General features: G+C 35.8%; 1 protein-coding gene and 1 long non-coding RNA gene across 5 annotated transcripts in view; one reads left to right on the plus strand and one right to left on the minus strand.

Moving 5' to 3' along the window:
• EMC2 (ER membrane protein complex subunit 2) overlaps positions 1–12,597 on the minus strand; it is a 54,908-nt gene extending 42,311 nt beyond the window's left edge. For both annotated transcript variants that reach the window (XM_064476895.1, XM_010985133.2), the window contains exons 1-4: positions 12,476–12,597; positions 6,228–6,341; positions 5,649–5,713; positions 3,874–3,959 (exon numbers count right to left, since the gene is read on the minus strand). In XM_064476895.1, coding sequence (XP_064332965.1) covers positions 3,874–3,959; positions 5,649–5,713; positions 6,228–6,341; positions 12,476–12,515 — 305 coding nt within the window. In that variant the 5' untranslated portion in view covers positions 12,516–12,597. The remainder of the gene's footprint in view (positions 1–3,873; positions 3,960–5,648; positions 5,714–6,227; positions 6,342–12,475) is intronic.
• A 77-nt stretch (positions 12,598–12,674) lies between these two features.
• Positions 12,675–24,100, plus strand: part of LOC116148912 (uncharacterized) — a 97,959-nt gene continuing 86,533 nt past the window's right edge. For 2 of the 3 annotated variants that reach the window (XR_010377046.1, XR_010377045.1), the window contains exons 1-2: positions 12,676–12,752; positions 21,290–21,543. This is a non-coding gene — a long non-coding RNA (uncharacterized LOC116148912). Of the gene's footprint in view, positions 12,753–21,289; positions 21,544–24,100 lie in introns of all 3 variants that reach the window. The other variant, XR_004132500.2, reaches the window with a different exon arrangement.

Here is a 24,100-nt window from a genome sequence, read left to right on the forward strand (position 1 = left end):
AAGTTAATCCTGTTTCACTTAAAACACCAAATTAAAAACGTTAAGAAGTAACAAGTTGACTCTAAAATTAATATGTAAATTTAAGGAACTCGGAATAGACCAAGTAGTATTGGGGGAAAAAAAGGAACAAAGTTGAAGGTTCACACTTCCCAGTTTTAGAACTTACTATAAACCTACAATGTCAATACAGTGTGGTAAATGATAACCATAAAGAAGAATGCAACAGAACTGAAAGCCCAGAAATAAACCTTCACATTTACATCCAACTAATGTTCAACAAGGATGTTCAAGCCAATTAAATGGGGAAAACAGTCTTTTCAACAAATGATGCTGAGACAACTGGATATCCACATAAGATAGAATAAAGTTGTACATCTACCTCACATCATAAAAAATACTAACTCAAAATGGGTCAAAAACCTAAATGTAAAAACTAAAACTATAAAACTCTTAGGAAAAAAGAAGCGTAATCTTTGTGACCCTGGGTTAGGCAATGGTTTCTAGAACCACCACCAGAAGTACAAGTAACAAAAGAAAAATTGAACTGGACTTCATTTAAAAAAATCAAAACCTTTTGTAATCAAAAGACATTATTATGCAAGTGAAAGACAACCCACATAATGTAGGATTTTTGCAAATCATATACTTGATAAAACACTTGTATCTTGACTACGATAAAAGACTGGTATCTTGACTATAAAGAACTCTTATAACTAATAATAAAAAAGACATAAACAAGTAAAATAACCCAATTTAAAAATAGACAAAGAATATGAACAGACATTTCTCTAAAGAAGATATATAAATGGCCAATAACTGCATGAAAAGATACTCAAGATTTCTGGTTTCTGGTCTGGCACGTAAAGACCTTGTAAGTCATCACTCCCACACTCACAAGAAAAAAAGCTGAACAAACCAACTACTCTTCTTAGATCCATCAGAGAATTAAAGTTATAGGGCAAACCACTGCCCCCCAAATTGCTAGACAGGTCAGTATAGACAATCAAAGCTTACTGGTGCAAAGGACACCATGAAAACTGTTACAACTTATAAGCAAATTCAGTAAAGTTGTAATATACAAAATCAATATGTAAAAAAAAGGGTTGTGTTTCAAAACACTAAAAAGAATCTATAGAGAAATTAAGAAAACAATCCCATTTATAACTGCATCAAAAAGAACAAAATACCTAAAAATAAATTTAACCAAAGAGCTGAAAATCCTGTAAGACACTGATGAAAGAAATGAAAGACACAAATAAATAGGAAGATATCCCATACTCATGAATTAAAAGGTAGGTAGGTTTGTTTGTTTGTGTTTGTTTGTTTGTTTTTACAGTATGAATGGCCTTTATTGCTTGCAACAAGAAGTGGAAGAGAAGGGGATATAACAGCACTGGCTCCTGGGATGGCTCCACAGACTCATCACTGCCCTTGAAAAAGCTGGAAGGATTAATATTGGTAAAATGTACCTACTTCCCAAAGCAATGTACAGATTTGGTGTAATTCTAATCAAAATTCCAATGGCACTTTTCACAGAAACAGAACAAATAATCCTAAAATCTGTATGGAATCAAAAAAGACCCCAAATAGCCAAAGTAATGTTGAGTAAGAAGAACAAAGCAGGAGGGATCAGGCACCCTGATTTCAGACTATATTACAAAGCTATAGTAATCAAAACAGTATGGTACTGGCATAAAAACAGATACACAGATCAGTGGGACAGAAGAGAGAGCCCAGACATAAACCCACACTTATATGGTCAATTAATTTATGACAAAAGAGCTAAGAATATACAAGAGGTAGAAGATAAATAGTGTTGGGAAAATTGGATAGCCAGAATGAAAAAACTGGACCTCTATCTTCATACCATACAAAAATACAACTCAAAATAGATTAAAGACCTAAACAGAAGACCTGAAACCATAAAAAACCTAGAACATGGAGGATAAGCTCCAAGACATGGGTCTTGGTGATGATTTTTTGTATTTGACACCAAGAGCAGAGTCAACAAAAGAAAAAATAAACAAGTTGAACTACATCAAACTAAAAATCTGCTGCACAACAAAGGAAACTGTCAACAAAATGAAAAGACAACTTATAGAATGGGAAAAGTGTTTTCAAATCTCACACATGATAAGAGGTTAATATTCAAAATAGTGTAAGAACTCATACAATTCAATAGTGAAAAACCAAACAATCCAAGTAAAAAGGGGCAGAGGAACTGAAAATACATTCTTCTTAAGAAGACATACAAACAGCCAACAAGTACATGAAAAGGTGCTCAACATCACTAACATCAGGAAAAAGTGAAAATCAAAACTACAATGTGATATCACCTCATATCTGTTAGAATGGCTCCTATCAAAAAGACAAAGCATACCAAGTGTTGATGAGGATGTAGAGAAAAGGGAACCCTTGTGCACTGTTGTTGGGAATATAAACTGGCACAGCCACTGTCAAAAGCAGTATTTAGTTTCCTGGAAAAACTAAAACACAACTACCATTTGATTCAGTCAATTCCACATGTATTTAACCAAAAAAAAAAAAAAAAAAATTTTCTTGAAGAGATATTTGAACCTCCATGTTCATTGCAGAATCTTAACAATAACCACGACATGGAAACAACCTAAGTGTCTATTGACAGATAAATGGACAAAGAAGTTTGTTCTATATACAGTTGACCCTTGAACAATTTGGGGGCTAGGAGCACCAAACCTCCACAATTTGAAAATCCACACATAACTCAAAATAAGCCCTTCATACACATGGCCCTTCTGTAGTGAAGGTTCTACATCTACTGATTCAACCAACTGCAGACTGTAGCATTGCAGTGTTTACTATTAAAAACAATCCAAGTATTAAGAGGACCCATGCAATTCAAACCCATGTTGTTCAAGGGTCAATTATACATACAATCTAATATTATTCAGCCATGAAAAAGGAAAGAAATTCTGCCATTTATGACAACCTGTACAGACCTTGAGGGCATTATGCTAAGTGTAATAAGTTAGGAAAAGAAAAATAAATATTGTATGAACTCACTTACGTATGGAATCAAAAAGAAACCTGAACTCATGGATACAGAGAACAGATTAGTGGTTAACAGAGGTGAGGATGGGGAATGGGTAAAATGGGTGAAGGTGGTCAAAAGGTAAACTTTCTGTTATAATATAAATTAAGTCCTGGGGATATAATGTACATTATGGTTTACTACAGTTAACTATACTGTGTTGTATATTTGAAAGTTGTTGAGAGTAAATCTAAATATTCTCATCATAAGACAAAAGAAATTTGTAACTATGTGTGACAAAGGATGTTAACTAAGACTATTGTGGTAATCATTTCACAATATACACATTTATCAAATCATTATGTTGGGTACCTGAAACTAATACAATGTTATATGTCAATTATATCTCAATTAAAAAGGTAATAACAACAATAATAGCTTCTATACTTTTGAGTGCCTGTGAGAGTACTACACATGTATCATTACTAACTCCCTGGCAAATTGGTAATACTCTTGTTTTACAGAAGTGTGAGGCAGAAAAGGCATAAGAAGTTATGTAATTTGCCAGGTCAATAGCTAATAAATCCTTAGAAACAGGATATGAAGCCAGTTCTTACTCCAAAGCATGATCCCATTTCACTTAGCCAGAGATGGTAAATGGATTACGCTCTTATATCAAATCCTATTTACTGAGAGTAACTGGCAGGATTTACGGCTGAAAAGCACTCTGACACTATTCTGAAGTTTAGAAGCAAAAGATCTTGCACAATTAATGATGTTGCCATGGGTGTAGAAGAATCTAAATGTAGGCCCTACGTTTGCCATTTTAAAACAAGATCACACTATTTATAAGATTCAGTTACCTCTCCATGGCTTCAAATCTCATGCCAGTCAGTCGCTTCACTCTGTGACTGCCAGGGAACTGTCTTCTCAACTCCTGAAGACAAAACTAAAAAAATAATTGATAAGAAGACTTGAAGAGTAGTAATTATGTAACATATACTAAATGGGCTACAAGGAATGGCTTACATAGTCTGCAATGTGTCTTCTTAAATAATTTCATTAATGTAATCTAATGATGAGTCAAATTAATCATTAATGAATATGTGCTGAAAAAAAGACTGAAATTACAGTGAGGGCAACAATCAGTTCTCAGAAACTGACCAAGCTCTTAAGCGGGAAAATGAGCAGATTACGAGGTCCACTAATAATTCTTCAAAAACTACTACCATATCACTTCTCCTTAAAAAATGCTTCCATAATGTGTCAGGCTCCACTTAAAAATCTACAATAGCTTCTTGGCTTTTTCTTCCTAACTATTGCATAGGCATTCTCTTGATAAAAATTAAGTTCTTTGGTAGTACTCTCAAGTCTCTAGCAAATACTATTAACATTTTGTTTAACGTTGCCCTATTGAAATCATATACTAATCAATCACCCTGTCAGTACACATGTCCTACTCTGAAGGTCTTAAAATTGAGACATTGTCTCAATGGAGTACCAACCTCCTTTTAGTAGATATCCATAATTCACCCATCAACTCAACTAAAGAAACAATCAAATATTTACTGTGCACCTACTATATTCTCAGCAACATATGAGAGATTATAAAAGTCTTGAAAGTGCTACAAATATTAAGGATGATAAAAATGGCCCATTCTAGTGCCCCAAAGCATAAGAGATTAAAAATGTCTTTAACTAATGAAGAACTTTTGTAATTCTTTTCGGCTTAAATGAGAAAGCAACATGAAGTAGTGTTTAAGACTCAGAATGATAGAACAAAAGAAGAGAAACCACGGCTTCCTGATTTATATAATGAATATAATGATAATAGCACATACAAATCAAATTAAGAAATAATTATGAAGATTAAATAAAGCATGATGTAAAGCATTTAGTATAGTGTCTACCACATGCATGTTCAAAAATACAGTTATCATTCTTTTCTTTTAAAATTAATTACTTAAAATTGAAATTAAAAATTGCTTCCATAATGTGTCAGACCCCACTTAAATATCTAGCATTAGTACTTTAGGTCATGTTCTGTATATGCTAGAATTTTCTAATAATTTAAATATACTTTTAAAATATTGCAAAATAATATTTAACAATATATACTTTGGAGGTCATTTAACACCCCAAAAGATAAAGTCGTTTTAAACTATATGCTTATTTTTAACTCCATGATATAGCATAATTTACCTATTAAGTGAATAACCTTCACCAACTAATTTAGCTTCTTCAGTAAAACTGGGATACTAAATATCTACTTCTCAGGATTGTTAAAAAGAAATAAGATATTGTGCCCCAAAGTACCTAGTTAGTCCCACCTACTCTTAAGAGTAACACTGAAAACCAGCTACAGAGAACATTCAATACAAGCCATATACTAAGTCTTAACTGCTTATACAAAATTCATGAAGCAAATTATATATAAAATTTTTTACAAGGGGTGGGGGCGAGGGTATAGCTCAGTGATAGAGCACATTCTTAGCATGCACGAGGTCTCGGGTTCAATTCCCATTACTGCCATACAAATAAATAAATAAATATCTAATTACCTCCCTCCCCACCAAAATAATAAATTAAATAAAATTTTTAAAAAATAAAATAAAATAAAACTAGTTTACAGCCATACCAATGCCAAGTCATCCCGACCATAGTCCAGGGCCGCAATCATCACCTGTTCATATATGATCCAAACTACATACATAGAAAAAACTGAATTTAATATAAAAATCTCACAACAGAAACTAGACAATGACTTCTACTTGGTTCTGATATTTTAAAGAACAATTACTTATAACTGAAAATTGATTTTTTGTATTTTATCTGGAATTAAGGAAGGAAAGCATCCTTAGGTTTTCAGCAATGTAAAAAATTTTAATATCTTATAAAGTAAAAAAAAAAAAAACCAAACTCCAATTATTTAATATCTTTACTGTTTTAAAAGCGTCATCTTGAAATACATTTTGACCAGACCATGACTGCAGCTTTCTGAGGTTTAAAACAAAAGTGACAATTTGATAGTTTCACTACTAATTGTAAGTCCTCCTCAAAATAAAGTATCATTTAGACATTCTGAGAAGTTTTTTAAAAAGTAACAAATGATAGATATATTGATATCAACAGCAGAAAAAACATAACAAAAAGATTTTTTTTAAATCTAAGAGCCATAAGAGAAACGTGCTGAGCACAAATAAATTTAAAAACTTACTATCATCTCCAAGCTTAGAAGCATATTCATTAATTAATTCCTCTCCAACTTCCACAATTTGCTCACTATTTCGTGAGTTTTCTTCTCTCCATTTTCTCATTTTATCTCGCATTTCTGAAAAAATAAAATAAGCTTGCAATTACATGTATATTTGATTAATGTCTAACTGACAAGATGAAATCAACTTTTTAAGATAAGAAACTCATACTAATATCAAAATCTATGATATCTCAAATTTCATAAAGCATAAAATCAATTTAACAAGGGCAACAGATTCTTTAGAAGACCAAAAATGTATTACAGCCGACATTACAACTATCTTTAAAAGTAATGCCTGGCATGGGTCTGCTACAAAGAGCCTCATCCCTTTAAGCAACTATGGACCTTCTCTTTTTTGGGGTTATAAACAATGTTCAGAATTTGATAAAACCTAAGGATTATTTTCTGAGGAAAAAAACCAAAATTACATATTGAAATCCCCCCAAATTTAAGGTACTCCTAAAGCTTGCCCACTGACTCAATAATATAAAATTTTCATAATCAGGGTATCATACTAGGCTATCAGCACTGAAGGAATATTCATCACAAAACTCCCTTAAGAACAACATGACTACAGTAGTCCACATAAAATATAAAGATACACAACTATGCAAGGAAATAGCAGAAAAAATCAGAACGAAGGAAATCTTTTGATTATATGTGCAGTAAAGAATAAAATGAATAATGTAAAGGAAGGCCCAAAACACTAGCAAACAAACAAGTCAAGAGAACAGCTTTATATATTATAATACAACAGGGAACTCTGGAGTTTTAAAGAACAGTATTTTGGTAACAGCAGAAATAGCAACTGGGGGGGAAAGTACATAATCCAGTAATAGATTCCCGTTTTATACAGTTAAGATAGAATAAACTGTCCATTTCACCAATTACATAGTTTTCTTAGTCCTACCTCTGAAAATCTTATATACTCATCTGAAGTACTACCTTCTTCCTTCTATTGACATAAATGTTGCATAGATTTAAACAGCTGAATTAACTTATTGTTGAACAGGTGAGTTAAGCAATACACTAGCTTCTAAAGACTATAAGAGAAGCACACAAGATTTCCACTACTTTTATATGTATTATCTAAATCCCGACAGTTTGAAGTCTACAAAAGACAGCAAAAATCCTCGTAAGAAGAAAACAGACCCTAACTGAATTTACAAAAAAAAAAAAAAAAAGTCTTAAAAAATCATTACAAATTAACATATAGTTAATTCCTTCTACTGAAACCTAAAAATCAGCTTGACTCTCACTCTGCACAGGAAGTAACCTTGAGCTGAATATTAAAGATTGAAGAGGAATTGAGCAGGCAAACAAAAAAGTAGGTTATTCATACCTCACAGGTTAAGGGCTCAGTCTCCAAGACTACTCCCACTTCAGACACCAATACAAGTCAGGGACACCCATAGTTCTAAGCAACTCCTTATAGTCAGTAGTTCTTTCTACAACTGAAACAGCCAAATGGAAGAGATTCATAGGGCAAAGTGTTGGGGAAGGGAGGGTAGAGGAGCTTCCACATTCTCCCTGGGTGAATCACTATCCCAGCACCTTGATGTGTTTACCAACATACAAGCTCTCCAAACCCTGCAGTTTAGGGGGTTTTATGGCGGTTTCATTCCATAGGCATAACTGATTACATCTCCAGTCATTGGTTATTAAGTCAATCTCCAGATCCTCTCCCCTCCAAGGAGGTCAAGGGGTGGGCTGAAAGTTCCAACCCTTCAATCAAGCCTTGGTCTTTCCTTCCTGAAACTATCCAGCTGCCAGTTATTCATTAGCATACAAAAAGACACTCACTGCTAGAAATCTTAGAAGATCTTCTGTTTGGAACCTAGGACTAAGACCAAATATTTTAATAGAAGATGTTCCTATCAACTCTATCTCAGGAAATTACAAGGGTTTGGGATCTCTGTGCCAGGAACTGGGGATGAAAACCAAATATGTATATATAACTTATATCACAATGTAACATACATGTTATCTTTAGATCCACAACTTGGGTTCTCACAACTCATTCAAACCACATTCCCTAAACCATAGTTACACTAAGTTCACATTCTCTGTCAATCTCGCAGATATTTTAAAATAGGGAGAAAAGCCTTGAGAATATAAACCATTTAGTTTTACAGATGTGTTCCATAACACTGCTCATATCCAAACACACAAATTAAGAAATGCTAGCCCAGACAAATAAATAAAATATGCTGTTTGAATTCATGAATTACTTCTTACTCTATTAGATAAATTCTTAACTTGCTTCAGAATAGGAATTCTCTGCAATGCCCTTTAAGAAACAGTAGATTTTCTGCCCATAAATGAGAAACTAAAAAAGAAAAACTGGTCCTATCTCCTTTTTTGTCAAACTTTTCATTTGCCAACAGTATTCAATTTTCCATCAGTCTCCTACTTATTCATAATCAAGGTAAATGCTGGAAAATCTCTCACTTTTAAAACTATTGATATGTCCCCCATGACTTCTACTTAATCACTCAAAAATATATTAATGTATTACTTCTATAGCACATGCTAGAAACATAAAAGATAAAAAAAGAATTGCCCCTTGTGCTTAAGAAGTTGACAAGTTAGCAGAAAAACTGTAAACAACAAAATAATGTGATAAAAGCTAAGACACTGGTATGTTCAGGTACTAAGAAAGCAAGGTGAGGGGGAGAATAATTCCACATGGCAGGCAGAAAGGGTTAAAGAAGATATCTGTGATACACGAATATATTTGTGATATATGAACTCTAAGGATCAGGGTGTTTGTTAGATAAAGTTTACAGCAAAGAGCATAAACTCTGGGAGAGGGATGAAAGCATCTGATGTGCTGAGGAGTACATCAGGGGCAGGAAAATTGCCCATCCCACCTAGATTAGGGGGAGGAGAAGAGAGAAAGAAAAGCAGTTTCTTCAGGGCATCGCAAAATGGAGCTCAAGTTAATTCTTCATTTATGTAACTTACCCACAACAGGGTTGGGGAACATGCTTCTCTGTCAGAGACTACTCACAGAGATCCACCCCACCCTCCCCCCAAAAAACCTGAAGGATCACCCAACAGACGAGGGAAAATTAGGAGGAAAGCACTTTTTCTAAAAGCTAACTGGGGAAAACAACAAGCCCTTTCACCCAAAATATTTCCCCATTTACTCAAGCTTTAAATTTTAAAAGAAAATCCAACTGTGTATAATATGTACTTCAAGACATTTTTAAAGTAAGATATAAAATAAATGTATTATCTATATATTGTTATGACTCCCTCAAATATACATTCAAAGTGTTACATACACTTCAATTTTACCTCACAATACTTTTCATTATACAAAGGTTTTCCTTGTGTTTTAAAACTTCCATAGTTTTACATTTTTACCTTCTTCAGTCTTCTTTTCTACTATCTAAAGGCAATAGTGTGTAGAGTGAAGATGCAAAACTCAAACTGCTTGAGTTCAAATTCCAGCTCTGCCATTTTCTAGCTGTGTGATATTGGTTAATTAACACTTTGCACTTTAACGTTCTCATCGAAAAAGTGGAAATTAAACTCTTAGGTAATAACTTCTCTATATAATAAACATCAATAACTTCCAACTGGATGAATAAATAAACCATGTATCTACTTTTTACAGAGACCAACAGAGACTGTAGGAGTGTTAGACTTCGTGTATAGGTCTTTTACAAAAGTGTTACATTTTCCTATTACAAGAATTACACTACTCTTTAAAATAACCACTTCCATGACTTTAATTTATGATGTTATTCAACAAAATTCTTTGTTTTAACTTTTTAAAATTAAATTATAGTCATTTTACAATGTTGTGTCAAATAACAAAATTCTTAAAGGACACAGGTCCAACTTACACTACCTCCTCCAAGAAAATCTAAATAAAAAACTATCCCTGAGTCTTCCCATCACCCTCTGTTACTATAAATCTCTGAAAGAAAAATCTACAATATTCTTTTCTTAAAAGTCCCCTAAAATAGAATTTTAATTCTACTCATTAATTACATTAATTACAAAGGAGCAAACTATATCCTATGTGTTAAGTGAATTGCCTAAGTCTAAGATACTAAAATTATTCTAACACTAAAAAATATGACTTATAATTTTTGTGACTATTTGTTAAGGTTCATCTTCAATTCCATTATTTATTCAGCAGATTATTGAGTTCCTTCAATATGTCACACACTAAAACAAGACAGGTCTAGTCCCTCCCTCCATTCTAGGAGAGATAAAATTTCAAAACTTCACACAATTAGGTAAGTACAATAAATATGAGGACACATAGTTAATGGACCAGAGGTAAGCTTGTTCCTTATTTGTTTTGTTGTATATTTTTCCTTTTTTTTTTTTTTTTTTATTTTAGTGGAGAGATGGAAGATGGGTGGAGGTAGAGTGGTCAAGGAAGGCTCTGAAGTATGTGACCTTTGAGGGGAATTCTGAGAAATGATGAAGTATAATGGGAAGAGAGGAGCAAGGAGGGAAGAACACTCCTAGCAGAAGGAGTAGTTTGTGTCCTGTCCAAAGACAAAACGAGCACTGAACATTTAAGGAATTTAACAAAAGCTCATAGAGTAAGGGGAGAGTAGCTTAAGATAAAGTTGGAGACACAGGCAGGAGCCAGATCACCATTTTAGACAGTACTTAACAGTTTGAAAGCACTTTAACATAAGCCTTCTCTTTTGTTTCTCAATAAATTTGTAAAGTAGTTATTATTTGTTTATTATTCTAAATCTAGTATGTCACCCATTTTTAGAATGCCCACAGGGGAAGGTCCAAGTTACTTAAATCACCTTGTTTCTTGGCAGTTACACTTGTAACTAAGATTCTATACCTGATATTATCATCTAAGAAACCTACCTTCTCGACATACCTTCAAACTAGCACTTTCTAAAAAGCATGAAATATTCAAAATATTTTCAAAAGCATTAAAAATGGCAGCCACACATCTACTGAAGGAATATATCCTGACACAAACCTTTTAAAACTTTGTATTTACAAGTCCGTCTTTCTCCATTAGACTGTGAATTCTGTGAAGGTAGGGGCTGTGTGTTACTTAATCTGACATATCCAAGATCTAGCACTGAGAACTTAATACTTTTAATATAACGGATTCCCCCAAAAGAGGTAGGAACACTGCGGTTCACAGTGTGCTAGAGGTCACAAAACTTATAAATCGCTGAATTCAGTTCCAGTTTAAAAGAATTTACCTTTTCCCATAAGTGTCTGCAACTTCGTATAATACTGGAGAGATTTATTCACCATCAAACTGACAATATAATTTTTGTCCACGTGTTATCAGGCCATTGTTTAAACATTCGAACAAATAAGCTACTGAAGTCTACTGTCAAAAATATTAGAAATATAAATTTCAATTACACAAATTTCGTGCCTTAGAGAAACTCAAGGCTCTTCTCTTAAGCATGCATGCCTTCCACTAAAGTTTTTACGAAAGGAAAAATCCCTCTTACAGAATAGGTCCAATTTGGGGGTGCTTCCAAATTTAAAGAACATACTCCACCTCAGATTAACCTAGAATGAGGAATGAAGTCCACTCTTGAGCACATGGCCAAGATAAGAGGTTCTTTACCACTTTAGAAAAGGAATTACTGGTAGGGAGTAAGAATGAAATTGTGTTGTGTGTGTAACTGTGTTTTGAGGGGAAGTGAGTCACGGAATAATTTAAAAGGGGAGAAATTAGAAACCCAGTTTTAGAGCGAGAACGAAATGTAAACTGGCATGTAGAAGAATCAGACTTGTGTACGGGTTCTCTACACACTTTTACTGCAGAGTTGTAACTCTTAACACAGCACTTTAAAGGCCTTTACAGGCCCCGTATTTCCTCGCTGCAAAGACGCTTCAAGCAACTATCCTGCCTCCTCCGCGCCGCCCAGCAGCCACAGGAAATGTAAGACAGCTCCAGCTCCAGGGCCCTGCGGCTTCATAATGGAAGCTGGCCTGGGCCGCTAGACTGACGGCGGAGGTAGGGAAGTCAGTCTACCGATGAGCACAAGCGGTGGAGAACACCGCAGATTCCAGTCAGTGGCGGGCCAAGAGAGGCGTCAGCCTCAACCTCTACCTCAGCCACCACCTCAGGTCGGCCGGTTCAGTGCCGAAGAGACCGGAGAATCCAGCTTTCCGAAAGCAGCAAGTACTACCGAGCCGCTTCCCAGCGCTTTTGGTTTTTCCGCGCCCGCCCCGCCCGCAGTTACCTTCCCAAGTGACATCGTAAAGCTCTGAGACCTTCGCCATCTTCTCAGAACCAGAGGCCGCGGGGTGAGAGGGCGGGGAGACGCGATCACGTGACGTGTGGCCGGGCGGCGGGGAATTACGAATACATTTCTCATTGGCCGACAGGGCGGAGGGGCTGGGATCCGCCGCGCACGTGCACGAGGCTCCGCGGAGGGGCTGCTGGGGGAAGGGGCGGGGCGACCTGGGCGGTGCGCCGCGCGCCGGACTGTGAGGACACTCCGCTGGAGCCGGCTAGGGGTGAGGTGTTTACTTTACCATGGATTCTTAACAAATACTGGGTTTTTAACGTGTCCCGCTTCTGGTTTTTAATATATTTAATATATTTTAAATATAATATATTTAATATATAAGTGTGTTCATTCTCTTCCCTCGCCGTAATTAGCACCTTGCTCTCTTCAAGACGTGCTGCAGTGCAACATTCTGTTCAAATGCCTTTTCGGTTCCCAGCTTTTCTCCTTCCATAGTGGGATTCTCTTTCCATTTCCTTTTTAATATTCGGCCAAACTGATACACTCCAAGGAATATTCGTTAAATCTCTTTGAAGAACTACTGGTTCTGCCTTTGCACATTATGTTCCTGTGGCCAAGGACTTCTTAATGTTCACGGGGTTGGCTTCATGCCATCCTAAACCACTCTTCGTGAATCACTCACTGCCTGCCTCTCTAGATTTCAAACTGTAAGAGCAGCCAATATGTAAGTGCTTATACGTAAAGGAAATGCTAAATAAAAGTACACATGAGATCATCACAGGCCCTACACGTCACTCCTCTTCAGTCTCATAGCGAAGTGAGGGGGACTTTAGTCTAATTCCTTTCAGAAATCTTTGGACCTGGTCTACTAGAGCTAGGGAGAAATGTCTAAAGTAGAAGCTAAAAATGTGAGGGCCATAAGGATATATTTAGTATTTGAAGCAGTGACAAAAAATGTAAAAGGGGAATGTGCAAATTGAAGAAAGAAGCCTAAAAATCCCTGCATAACAGGTGTAGTTAAGGATTAGTGAAGAAAAGGTAATCAAGATATGAGAAAGAAGGAAAAAAGGGAGTCATATCCCACAAGCCAAAGGAGTTAAGTTAAAGAAAAAAAGGAACTGTTAATGGCACCTGCCACAGGGAAGTTGCATAGGGATAGAGAAGACCAATGAATTTATAAGCTTGAATTAGATTCTGAATTAGCTTCATTCTTTCAAGACTAGACAGACCTTTTAAAGAAAACCGTTATTCAAAAAATTAAAAATCCTTCAGTCAGAAATTCACATATTCTAATGAATGCTTCAATAAAACAACCTGGTGTAGTGGAAGGAACAAGAACTCTTTATCAAATGGACTTGAATCCAGACCTCATTCGGTAGCTGCTTGACTTTCAGCACATATATCTCTGATCACTGGAGTTGCTCAGATATAAAAAGAAGCTAACTATCGATATAAAAAGAAAATATCTACCTTAAGTTGTTAATCAAGATTAAAAGAGACACTGCATGACATTCTTGGAGGTAGCAGTCCTGTGGCTATAAGTACTATTAATATGCTAATGATGCCCAAATGCATAAAATCGAGCAGTCCTTACTTCTCCCCTGAAACCCAGTTCTGCTTTGTTGACATATTCACTTAGGTGCCTAGTATGTATCTCAAAGTTAACATGTCCCAAACAGAACTCTGGATTCCTGCCACCATGTCTCCCAACTTGCTCTTCTCCCTCAAAACTGATGAAACCATCCACGTAATTGCACCAACGAAAATTCTAGGACTTACTGATTCCCTTCTTTGCCAACACTCCCCCCGTCCCAGTCTACCAGCAAATTATGTATTGTATATTTTTAAAACTTTACCAAATCCATCCATTTTTTTCATCACTACTACTACCTTAATCAAAGCCACAACCATCTCTCACCCGAATGACTGTTACAGCCTCCTAACCTCCATAGTTTCATTCTTGCTGTGTAAAATCTATTTTCTATACGGTGGCCTTACTAGTCTTCAAGAAAAAAACGATCACAAAAGTCCTTTGCAGCTCTCAAATGGCTTCCTGTGGCAATAAATATATACTCTATAAACACTTTACCGTTGATACAGGAAAAAGTAGGGTGAGAGAGGATGGCCATGTCCCAGGTCTTGGTTGAGTCCTAGGGATGTTCCCCTCCAAGTGTGGGTCTTTGATGTCACAAAGGAAAGAATTAAGAGCGAGCCACAACTGAGTAAAAGTGAATTTATTCAGAGAGATACATACTCCATAGACCGAGGACAGGCTGTCTCAGAAGGCAAGAGAAAGGCCACGAGGTGTGGGGTTGGGTGCTTAGTTTAAAGTAAAAGTAGTTACACACTCCATAGACAGAGTGTGGTCCTTCTCACTCAGAAGGGAGAGTGGCCACAAGGTGCAGAGGCTGTTAGGTTTTATGAGCTCAGTAACTTCATATACTAACAAGTGGGAGGGTTATTCCAACTACTTTTGGGAAAGAGTCTGGGATTTACCACCCACTTTTTGACCTTTTATGGTTAGCCTCAGAACTGTCATAGCACCTGTGGGCATGCCATTTACCATGTTAATATATTACAATGAGCGTGTAATGAAGCTCAAGGACTACTAGAAGTCAAATCTGCCATCTGTAGCCTCAAGGCCTACTGGGAATTGAATTTGCTGCCATCTTGGTGTTAACTGCTGTGTCATTCCTTGAACGGCTGTCGCCTGCCCTCTTCCTTCCTGTCTCACTGTGGTTTATAGGGCTTTACTCAGTCCTGCTCCCTCCTACATCTCTTAACTCATCTACTACCATTCTGTCTCTTTTCACTAGACCCCATTCTCACCAACTTCTGTTTCTCCAACATGCCAAATTCCTGTCTGCCTTGGGCCTGGGATTTGTTCAGTGGAGGTGAAAGCCCAAGGAGTTGTCTTTTAATGACTTACATGAGTATTAAGGATTACAGCTAATTGAGAGAGTAAGTGTTTTCTAGTCACTTTAACTAAATGCCCTTGTAGCTAGCTACTGTTGCCTATCAGGCAACAAACTATATGACATTATCAGAATTTTTGAACTGAAAACTAGAATAATTTCATTTTAGACGTAAAAGACACTTTAGAACACTATTTAGGACAATATTCTTTAGAACAATATTTGTCAAAATGTTTTGCCTGTAACTCATAGTAGAGAATACATTTTACATCACACAGTATGCATACATACATTTAAAACTGAAACAAAATTTGCAAAGTAGTCTTTTAATGTGGCTTGTCCTCTATATTTTCTATTCAAATTGAATCAATTCCATTTTATTGTGTAAATATATTTAGTTGTGACCCACTAATGGAGTAATGACCCATGTTTTGAAAAACAACTAATTTGTATGTTTCCTAATCTGAGGCCTTGAAATGAAATGGTTTGCTCAAGATCTCACCATGGGAAATTCATACGGAAAAGATCAGTTGTTTAGATCATAGAAAAATGAAATGTTTACAGGAAAAATGTTGAAGGGAAATTTTTGTCACCAGTAGTATTCCCTGAAGTGAGTTAAGTGTTCATATTTTATAACATTTCAGATGTCCAATAAAGTTTGCTTTCCTCAAACACACTCAGGAAAAAACTGGTCTGTTAATGACAAAACTTCTATATTCTTTAACATTTTATAATGTAATTATAAATGTAAATAAAAAAGAAATATCTTCTATAGATAAAACCATGACGTTGAGAATATATACATCAAGCATACTTTCTATAAATCCACCTTAGAAAAGTTCTGTTTTACCTTTCACTTTCTCATTCCTTTGATAAAGAAGAGTTTTTATTTGTGTATGTTAAAAGTGCTTAATCCAGTTTCTCTGGTTGAACAACTGCCCAACATTGGTGACAAATATCAGGAAAACTATCCAAGCAGCCAAATACTAGATTATGCCATGTCAGACACCATGGGGAGCACTGTTTTATTTAATAATCTCAACATCAGAGTTAAAAAGGCACATAAATGTGATCTATTATATGCCCTTTTTCATGTTAAACTATTTTATGATTTTCATTTTTTCCTACAAGATCATGTTTGAATGGTTAGAATAATAGTATGTTGGAATGAACTAGGGGTTCAAAAAGGAATAACTTTGAATAAGCCCACATTTTCTTGGAGATGGAATAAGCTTTGTTAATTTATCAAGCCAGATTGACCCACAAAGTACTTGAGAGTGCTTCTCTTTTACAGTCAGAGTTTACTTAATTCAATTAATATATTCAGACATTATGAAAGACTAAAGCAACTACTTAAATTTAATAAACCTTATAGCATTTATAAAGTGGACATTATTTAACAACACAAAACATAATACCATTTTAATTGATTTTGCAATATTCAGCATCATCATCAAATTATTTATTTAGAATCTACTTTCTGCTTTGTTCTGTCTTATAATCATAGTGAATTAAACTATCCCACGTTATATAGCACAGTTTACAACCCCTACTTACTACACAACAATTATCCATCAAAATAAATTGGTCTCACTGCAACTCTCATATAAAATTTATCATAGTTTTAAATTATGTTATTTTTTCTAATTAGTGAATCATAACCATAATCCCTTTGTATTTAAGGGAAAATATTATTTGTTTCATCTTATTTCCATGTCAGTAGATTTTTACTGTGACACATTCACATTTGGAAGGAAGTTTTCCTTAGAGTTTTATTTACTAAAAGCCAGATAAATACAGAATTGCTTGAGGAACTTTCTGAACATTGTTTTTTATTACATTTTTTAAAGATATGTAATTTAATATGTTCCCCTAAAACACAAGAGCCTATGCCTTCTTTGATGGCACAGCCATAGCATTTTTAGGCACTTCTAGTTTTTCTAAGTTTGCTGTCATTTGTAATACATAAATGTTTTAAAATGTGCCAGCCATTTATTTCACATCCAATTATATTATTTTAGAAAACAAAGGAGAGTCTCTGGGAAACATTTCTAGTGAGATCACCTTGGTCCTTTCACAGTAGAATTCACAAAGTGATAATTACCCCTCTGTGCCATAGTTGTAACAGTGAAGAGGAAAGTACATCCAGAAAGAGTACACCCAGAATTTCTCCCTCATGGGCAATAAATTAGAGCTATTTCTTTTGGAGATTTATAACCATACTTAAAAGTCCACTTTTTTAAACTATATTTGCTTAATTTCCCCAAAGTGCATTTTCTGTTCTGATACACACGTACATCTGTGCATATGTAACAGTCCTTGTGCAAAAATGTGTTTTCACAAACATCCCTTTTGGGCAGCAAACATCCGGGAGTTTCTATGTATTGTTACTGTGACCTGTGGTCTCTGGAGCCCATCTAGACTCCATTTTCTACAGTAGACTTGTCACTGAATTAGTTGTTTACTTGAAAAATGTTCTAAAAAATATCTATTCACAGTATACGGATTGCATTATGAGTAAACTCACACAAAAATATAATGAATATTAAGTTATACTTTTTTTATAATTACATATTATTCTGTTACAGTAATTTTCATTTTTCAACAGTCCTTCTCTTTGGTGGTTTGGTAGCATCACTCTAGCCGCAAGTGGCTATTTGTTCAGACCTGTCGTTCTGAGGTATCTTAACCCTTGTCACCAGACCACAAGGTCATTTACTGGTCATCTTTTTCTGTCTAAGGTCATGCTGACCATTCTTGGCTTAAATTAGTTTAAAGGCCAATAGCCACATTGGGCATAATGTGGCCACATTACCTTTCAGATCATAAATCATACACCTTTTTTGCATATAGGAGGGCTTATTTAGTCAACCTCATGGATTTATTTAGAAAAAAGACTGGTTTCCTGGCAGAATGTGTGTAAGAAAACTGTCCACCCCCTAAATCCATTCCAGCAACCCCATCCAGCACCACCTCATTCCTGAGGAAATAGCACAATATCAGAATTTTTTTTAACTTCATGTAGCATAACTTCTTAAATTGTACTTAGGATTGTTTACCTTAAAACTACGAAGTGAGGAATAATACAGATGCGCTCCAAAAGCTACCTTTGGTTCAAATTGCTGCACCTCACTACAGATTCTTTATAATATTTTGACTTCCTTTGCTCATTATGCTTCTACTGTTATTTCTTTTGCATCTTTTTATAATGAGCTTTAACATTTGTACTGTGTATGGATTGGAAGTTGGGACAGACAGAGGGGGAGTGACTTCAGTTGATGCAATTTTTCTAGCAATAGCAAGACTGTGGAATATTAAACATAACCTCAATCGAATCATGAAAAGACATCAATCAAACCCAAATTGAAAGCCATTCTATAAAAATAACTGACCAGTACTCATCAGAGAGTGGCAGTGGCATTATGTATTGCTCTTCTAAGCTTTTAGACAAATTCTTGGTCTTAAGCACCCATTGGCAGATTCTGATGTCATATATGTGGTAGAATTAAGAGTATAGAATTATAGTTATGAAAGAATTTCCAAAGTAGTTTTTATTAGATACAAATTGTACATATCAAGTCATAGAGGATGTGGAGCTCCTTTACATTCTACATAACAGCAGTGGATTCTTTAACATATATATATGTTGCTCTCCTCCACAGAACTTGCTGGGTTTTAATCCCAGGTTGTGCATTCTAGCTATATAAATTCAGCAATGTGAGCAAGTTATCTTAACTTCATTGAACACTAGTTTCCTCATATGTTAAATGAGCATAATAATACTTGCTAATTATAACAAGTACTACAAGTAATAAAAAATTCCTCACACAGAGTCTAGCATATAGCATAATAATACCTTTAGTATTACATACCATTTATTGAGTACTTGCTGTATACCAGACATCAGACAAAATGTTCCTTGTAGATTATTTCATTTAATTCTTACAACCCCACTTTATAGATGAGAGGACTGTTAGAAGAGGTTAAATAACTTCCCCAAACACACTATGATATACTCCTTCATATAGTATGTTCTTAGTAAATAGTAGCTGTGTCATTTTGGGCTTCTGGGAAGCAGATGTTGAAATGGAGTTGGGAATGCAAGAAGTTCATTAGGGGACAATCCATGTGAAAGATAAGAGGGGGAGGAAGGAAGATTGGGTAGGAAACACTTTTAGACCACAGTACAAGTCTGATACCTGTGAAAGAAGAGAGTAGGAAGAGGATTGGACAGAAAGAGCCTCCCACCATGATTTACATGTGACAAAGTATCAGCCAACTCAATGAGAAGAGCTCCTGAGCAAAGATTACCCATTAGAAGAGTCCTACATTGAGCAGAAATAGCCAGGCCTTAGGACCCCTACATGTTCAGTCATTAGACAGGGGCTGTCTGGAAGGGCATAACATCAGCTCAGAAGCTGAAATAAATCCTGAAGCCTTTATTAGCCAGAGGCTGTCAGCTCCCCGCCCTCCTTGCAGCTGAAGAGCAGTTCTTTCTTAAAGGGAGATTCTAATAGTGTACCTCCATAGCTGTCACGGTAGCCCTTATTATTATTCTTCCATTCTGGGTGTGATCTTTCATTTTTGATGAGAGGTAGGGGTGTGTCTTCTCCTGACTAGACTCAGAAGCAATTTACATAGCTATTTGACATATGGAAATTATATTTCAACTCCACAGAATGTCTTTTTCTAGTATATGATTAATAGCTCCACAGCGGTTGCCTTGTGTTGAAGAAAAGACCTGGTAAAATATATATAGCCCACAGAGGCTTGAAATTTTTCTTATTTTTTATGAGACACAAATCAGAAATTTCTCATTCTTTTCTTGGTTTGGGAATTATTGCTACTACCATTGATAAATTACTTAGAACTTCATATTTCTTTCTTTTTTCACTCAGGTTCCAAATATATCCAAGTAGTTTAGGATTTTTAAACATGTTTCCAAGAATAACAGTATAACTCTAAAACATGGCAGCATTTCTAAAATTCTACAACTCAAGTACTAGAAACTTTCAAAGGCATTGCACTCGGAAATGCCCTTTGATAATTCATTGGATAACTGCTGTACTATATCATTGATGATAGCTTGTTAATAAACTTAATTAAATTTTACCAGTACTTTCCCCCCCAAACAGGTAATTGACCTGAAATATGAATAGTGCATAAATCCAGAGACCCTCACTGCCAACCTGCTCTTCTCTGTTCTGAACGCCAAGGCAGCCCTAGTTAGCATTTGCCGTACTGCACAGGTGCTCTTCTAGGAAGGTTACAGTATTACATTACAAGCCCTCCACTTTCTCGACTGCCAGAAGGAATGATACAATGAAATCACTACCTAATGCAGGAGGCAGAGTGCCTCCCAGATTCATATAAATAGCAAAGTTATTGAAGGATTGTACCTTTTAAAGAATTAAAGCAACAAAAGAGGAGTGGTGAACAAAGCAAATTTTGCCAGTTGAATTCAGGGAGCAGTCACATGGGACACAGTAGCCATGAATCTCAGTACAAAAATTCAGGTGTGCAAGAACAAAATTTGCATTTTTATACAACTCAGTTTTTATTTGAGGTACCATTCTTGGAGGAAGACAAAAATTTAATCAGTCAGGTTGGAATTTGCCTTGCACTTCTGCCTCGTTTTTCAAGGCTACTCTGACTCCTGTGAAAGTGACATTAAAAATATTTAACCATATGACAAGGCCACCAGCTGTGGTAGGAGCCTTCAAGATGGACCCCAATTATTTTCACCTCCTGGTTATTACACACTGTGTAGTCTCTTCCACATTGAATAGGGATGACCTGTGTCATCAGTGGTTGTTTCAAAAATGATGGAGTGTGATTTTGGAGGCTAAGTCATAAAAGACATTGTAGCTTCTTCCTTGCTCTCTCTTAGGTCACTCATGGAGAAGGCAGGTGACATGTTACGAAGACACTCAAGCAGCTTCACAGAGAGGTCTACATGGTGAGGAACTGAGGTCTCCTGCAACTTGCCAGCCATGTGAGTGACACATCTTAGGACTGATTCCTCAGCCCATCAAGACTGCAGACTCAGCTGACATCTTGACTCATGATATATCATGAGCCAGAAGAGCTGGGCTAAGCTGTTCCAAATTCCTGACCCACAGAAACTGTGTGACATAATAAATGGTAATTATTGCTTTAAGCTGCCAGTTTTTGTCAGTTTTTTTTTAAGTACAGTCAATTACAATGTGTCAATTTCTGATGTACAGCACAATGTCCTAGTCATGCATATACATACGTTTATTTGTTTTCATATATTTTCATTAAAGGTTATTACAAGATATTGAACATTTCCCTATGCTATACAGAAGAAACCTTCTAAAATCTATTCCTATGTATAATGGCTAACATTTGTAAATCTCAAACTCCCAAATTTATCCCTTCCCACCCCCTTTCCCCAGTAACCATAAAGTTGTTTACTATGTCTGTGAGTCTGTTTCCGTTTTGTAGATAAGTTTATAGTGTACTTTTTTTTTGGATTTCATGTATGAGTGATATCATATGGTATGTTTCTTTCTCTTTCTGGCTTACTTCACTTAGAATGATGATCTCCAGGTCCATCCATGTTGCTGCAAATGGCATTATTTTATTCTTTTTTATGGCTGAGTAGTATTCCATTGTATAAATATACCACAGCTCCTTTATCTAGTCATCTGTCGGTGGACATTAGGTTGCTTCCATGTCTTGGCTATTGTATATAGTGCTGCTGTGAACATTGGAGTGCATGTATCTTTTTGAATCAGAGTACTCTCCAGATATGTATCTAGAAGTAGAATTGCTGAATCATATGGTAGGTCTATTTTTAGTTTTTTGAAACTTCTCCATAGTGTTTTCCATAATGGCTGCACCAAACTACATTCTCACCAGAACTGTAGGAGGGTTCTCTTTTCTCCATAACCTCTCCAGCATTTATTGTTTGTGGACTTTTGAATGATGGCCATTCTGACTGGTGTGAGGTGATACCTCATTGTAGTTTTGATTTGCATTTCTCTGATAATTAGTGGTATTGAGCATTTTTTCATGTGCCTATTGGTCATCTGTATGTCTTCATTGGAGAATTGCTTGTTTAGGTCTTCTGCCCATTTTTGTATTGGATTGTTGGGGGGTTTTTGTTGTTATTAAGTTGTATGAGCTGTTTATATACTCTGGAAATTAAGTCTTTGTCAGTCACATCATTTGCAAATATCTTCTCTCATTCCATAAGTTGTCATTTTGTTTTGCTTATGGTTTCCTTTGCTGTGCAAAAACTTGTAAGTTTAATTAGGCCCCATTTGTTTATTTTTGTTTTTACTTCTGTTGCCTGGATAGACTGCCCTAGGAGAACATTGCTAAGATTTATGTCAGAGAATGTTCTGCCTATGTTTTCTTCTAGGAGATTTATCGTATCTTGTCTTACATTTAAGCCTTTAAGCCATTTTAAGTTTATTTTTGTGTATGGAGTAAGAGAGTGTTCTAACTTCATTGATTTACATGCTTCTGTCCAGTTTTCCCAACACCACTTGCTGAAGAGACTGTCTTTTCTCCATTGTATATTCTTGCCTTCTCTGTCAAAGATTAATTGACCGTAGGTCTGTGGATTTATTTCTGGGCTCTCTATTCTGTTCCATTGAGCCATATGTCTGTTTTTATGCCAATACCATGCTGTTTCGATTACTATAGCTGTGTAGTATTGTCTGAAGTCTGGGAGGGTTATTCCTCCAGCTTCGTTCTTTTCCTTCAGTATTGCTTTGGCAATTCTGGGTCTTTAGTGATTCCATATAAATTTTAGGATCATTTGTTCTATTTCTGAAAAAATGTCCTGAGTAATTTGATAGGTATCACATTAAATCTGTAGATTACCTTGGGCAGTACTGCCATTTTAACGATATTGATTCTTCCAATTCAAGAGCATGGGATATCTTTCCATTTCTTTAAGTCATCTTTAATTTCCTTAATCAATGTTTTGTAGTTCTCCATGTATAAGTCTTTCACCTACAGATTTATTCCTATGTATTTTATTGTTTTGGTTGCAAATTGAAAAGGGATTTTTTTTTTTACTTTCTTTTCCTGCTAATTCATTGTTAATGTAAAGAAATGCAATTGATTTTTGTGTGTTAATCTTGTATCCTGCTACCTGGAGTAAAGTGCTGTACAACAAAAGATAACTAATATACCAAACAGTCAGAAAGGATGCAGACACTGGGTTTAGTGCTTATGCAGTGACCTAGGCTTCTCTGCTTTCCCAGGCATTAATCCTTTAGTTTGGGGAAAGTAGATGATTCTGGGAAAATAAATGGCTATCAATGAATACAAATACATTGATAATTTATCAGTCAGTATAGCCATACCAGTTATATATCAGTCATGCTTACGTAGTCTCAAGGCATTGTGAAGCCTGCCTGGTCTTCCTGTTAACCATACAGTCCTCTCCACAAGTGTCTCCAGGTCCTGTGGCTTTCCTGACTACTTCTGGGTGACATGGGAATTTGAGGTTTCCTCCTTAGGCATCCCTTCCAGCCTTTTGTTTTTTTCTCAGTGTTCTCACCTCCTTGAGACTCTGACTGGCTATAGAGCTTCTCTCCTGGAGAGCCACCAAACTCTGCTTTTAACAGCTCCCTTTGAGTACCCTCTCTACCACTCTCGCCTCTATTTCCCAACCTTGTGAGAGCAATGTTTTAGTCTCAGGGGAAATTCCCCCACATCC

The sequence above is a fragment of the Camelus dromedarius genome, chromosome 20, assembly GCF_036321535.1.
Source record: "Camelus dromedarius isolate mCamDro1 chromosome 20, mCamDro1.pat, whole genome shotgun sequence".
In the NCBI taxonomy this organism is placed as follows: domain Eukaryota; kingdom Metazoa; phylum Chordata; class Mammalia; order Artiodactyla; family Camelidae; genus Camelus; species Camelus dromedarius.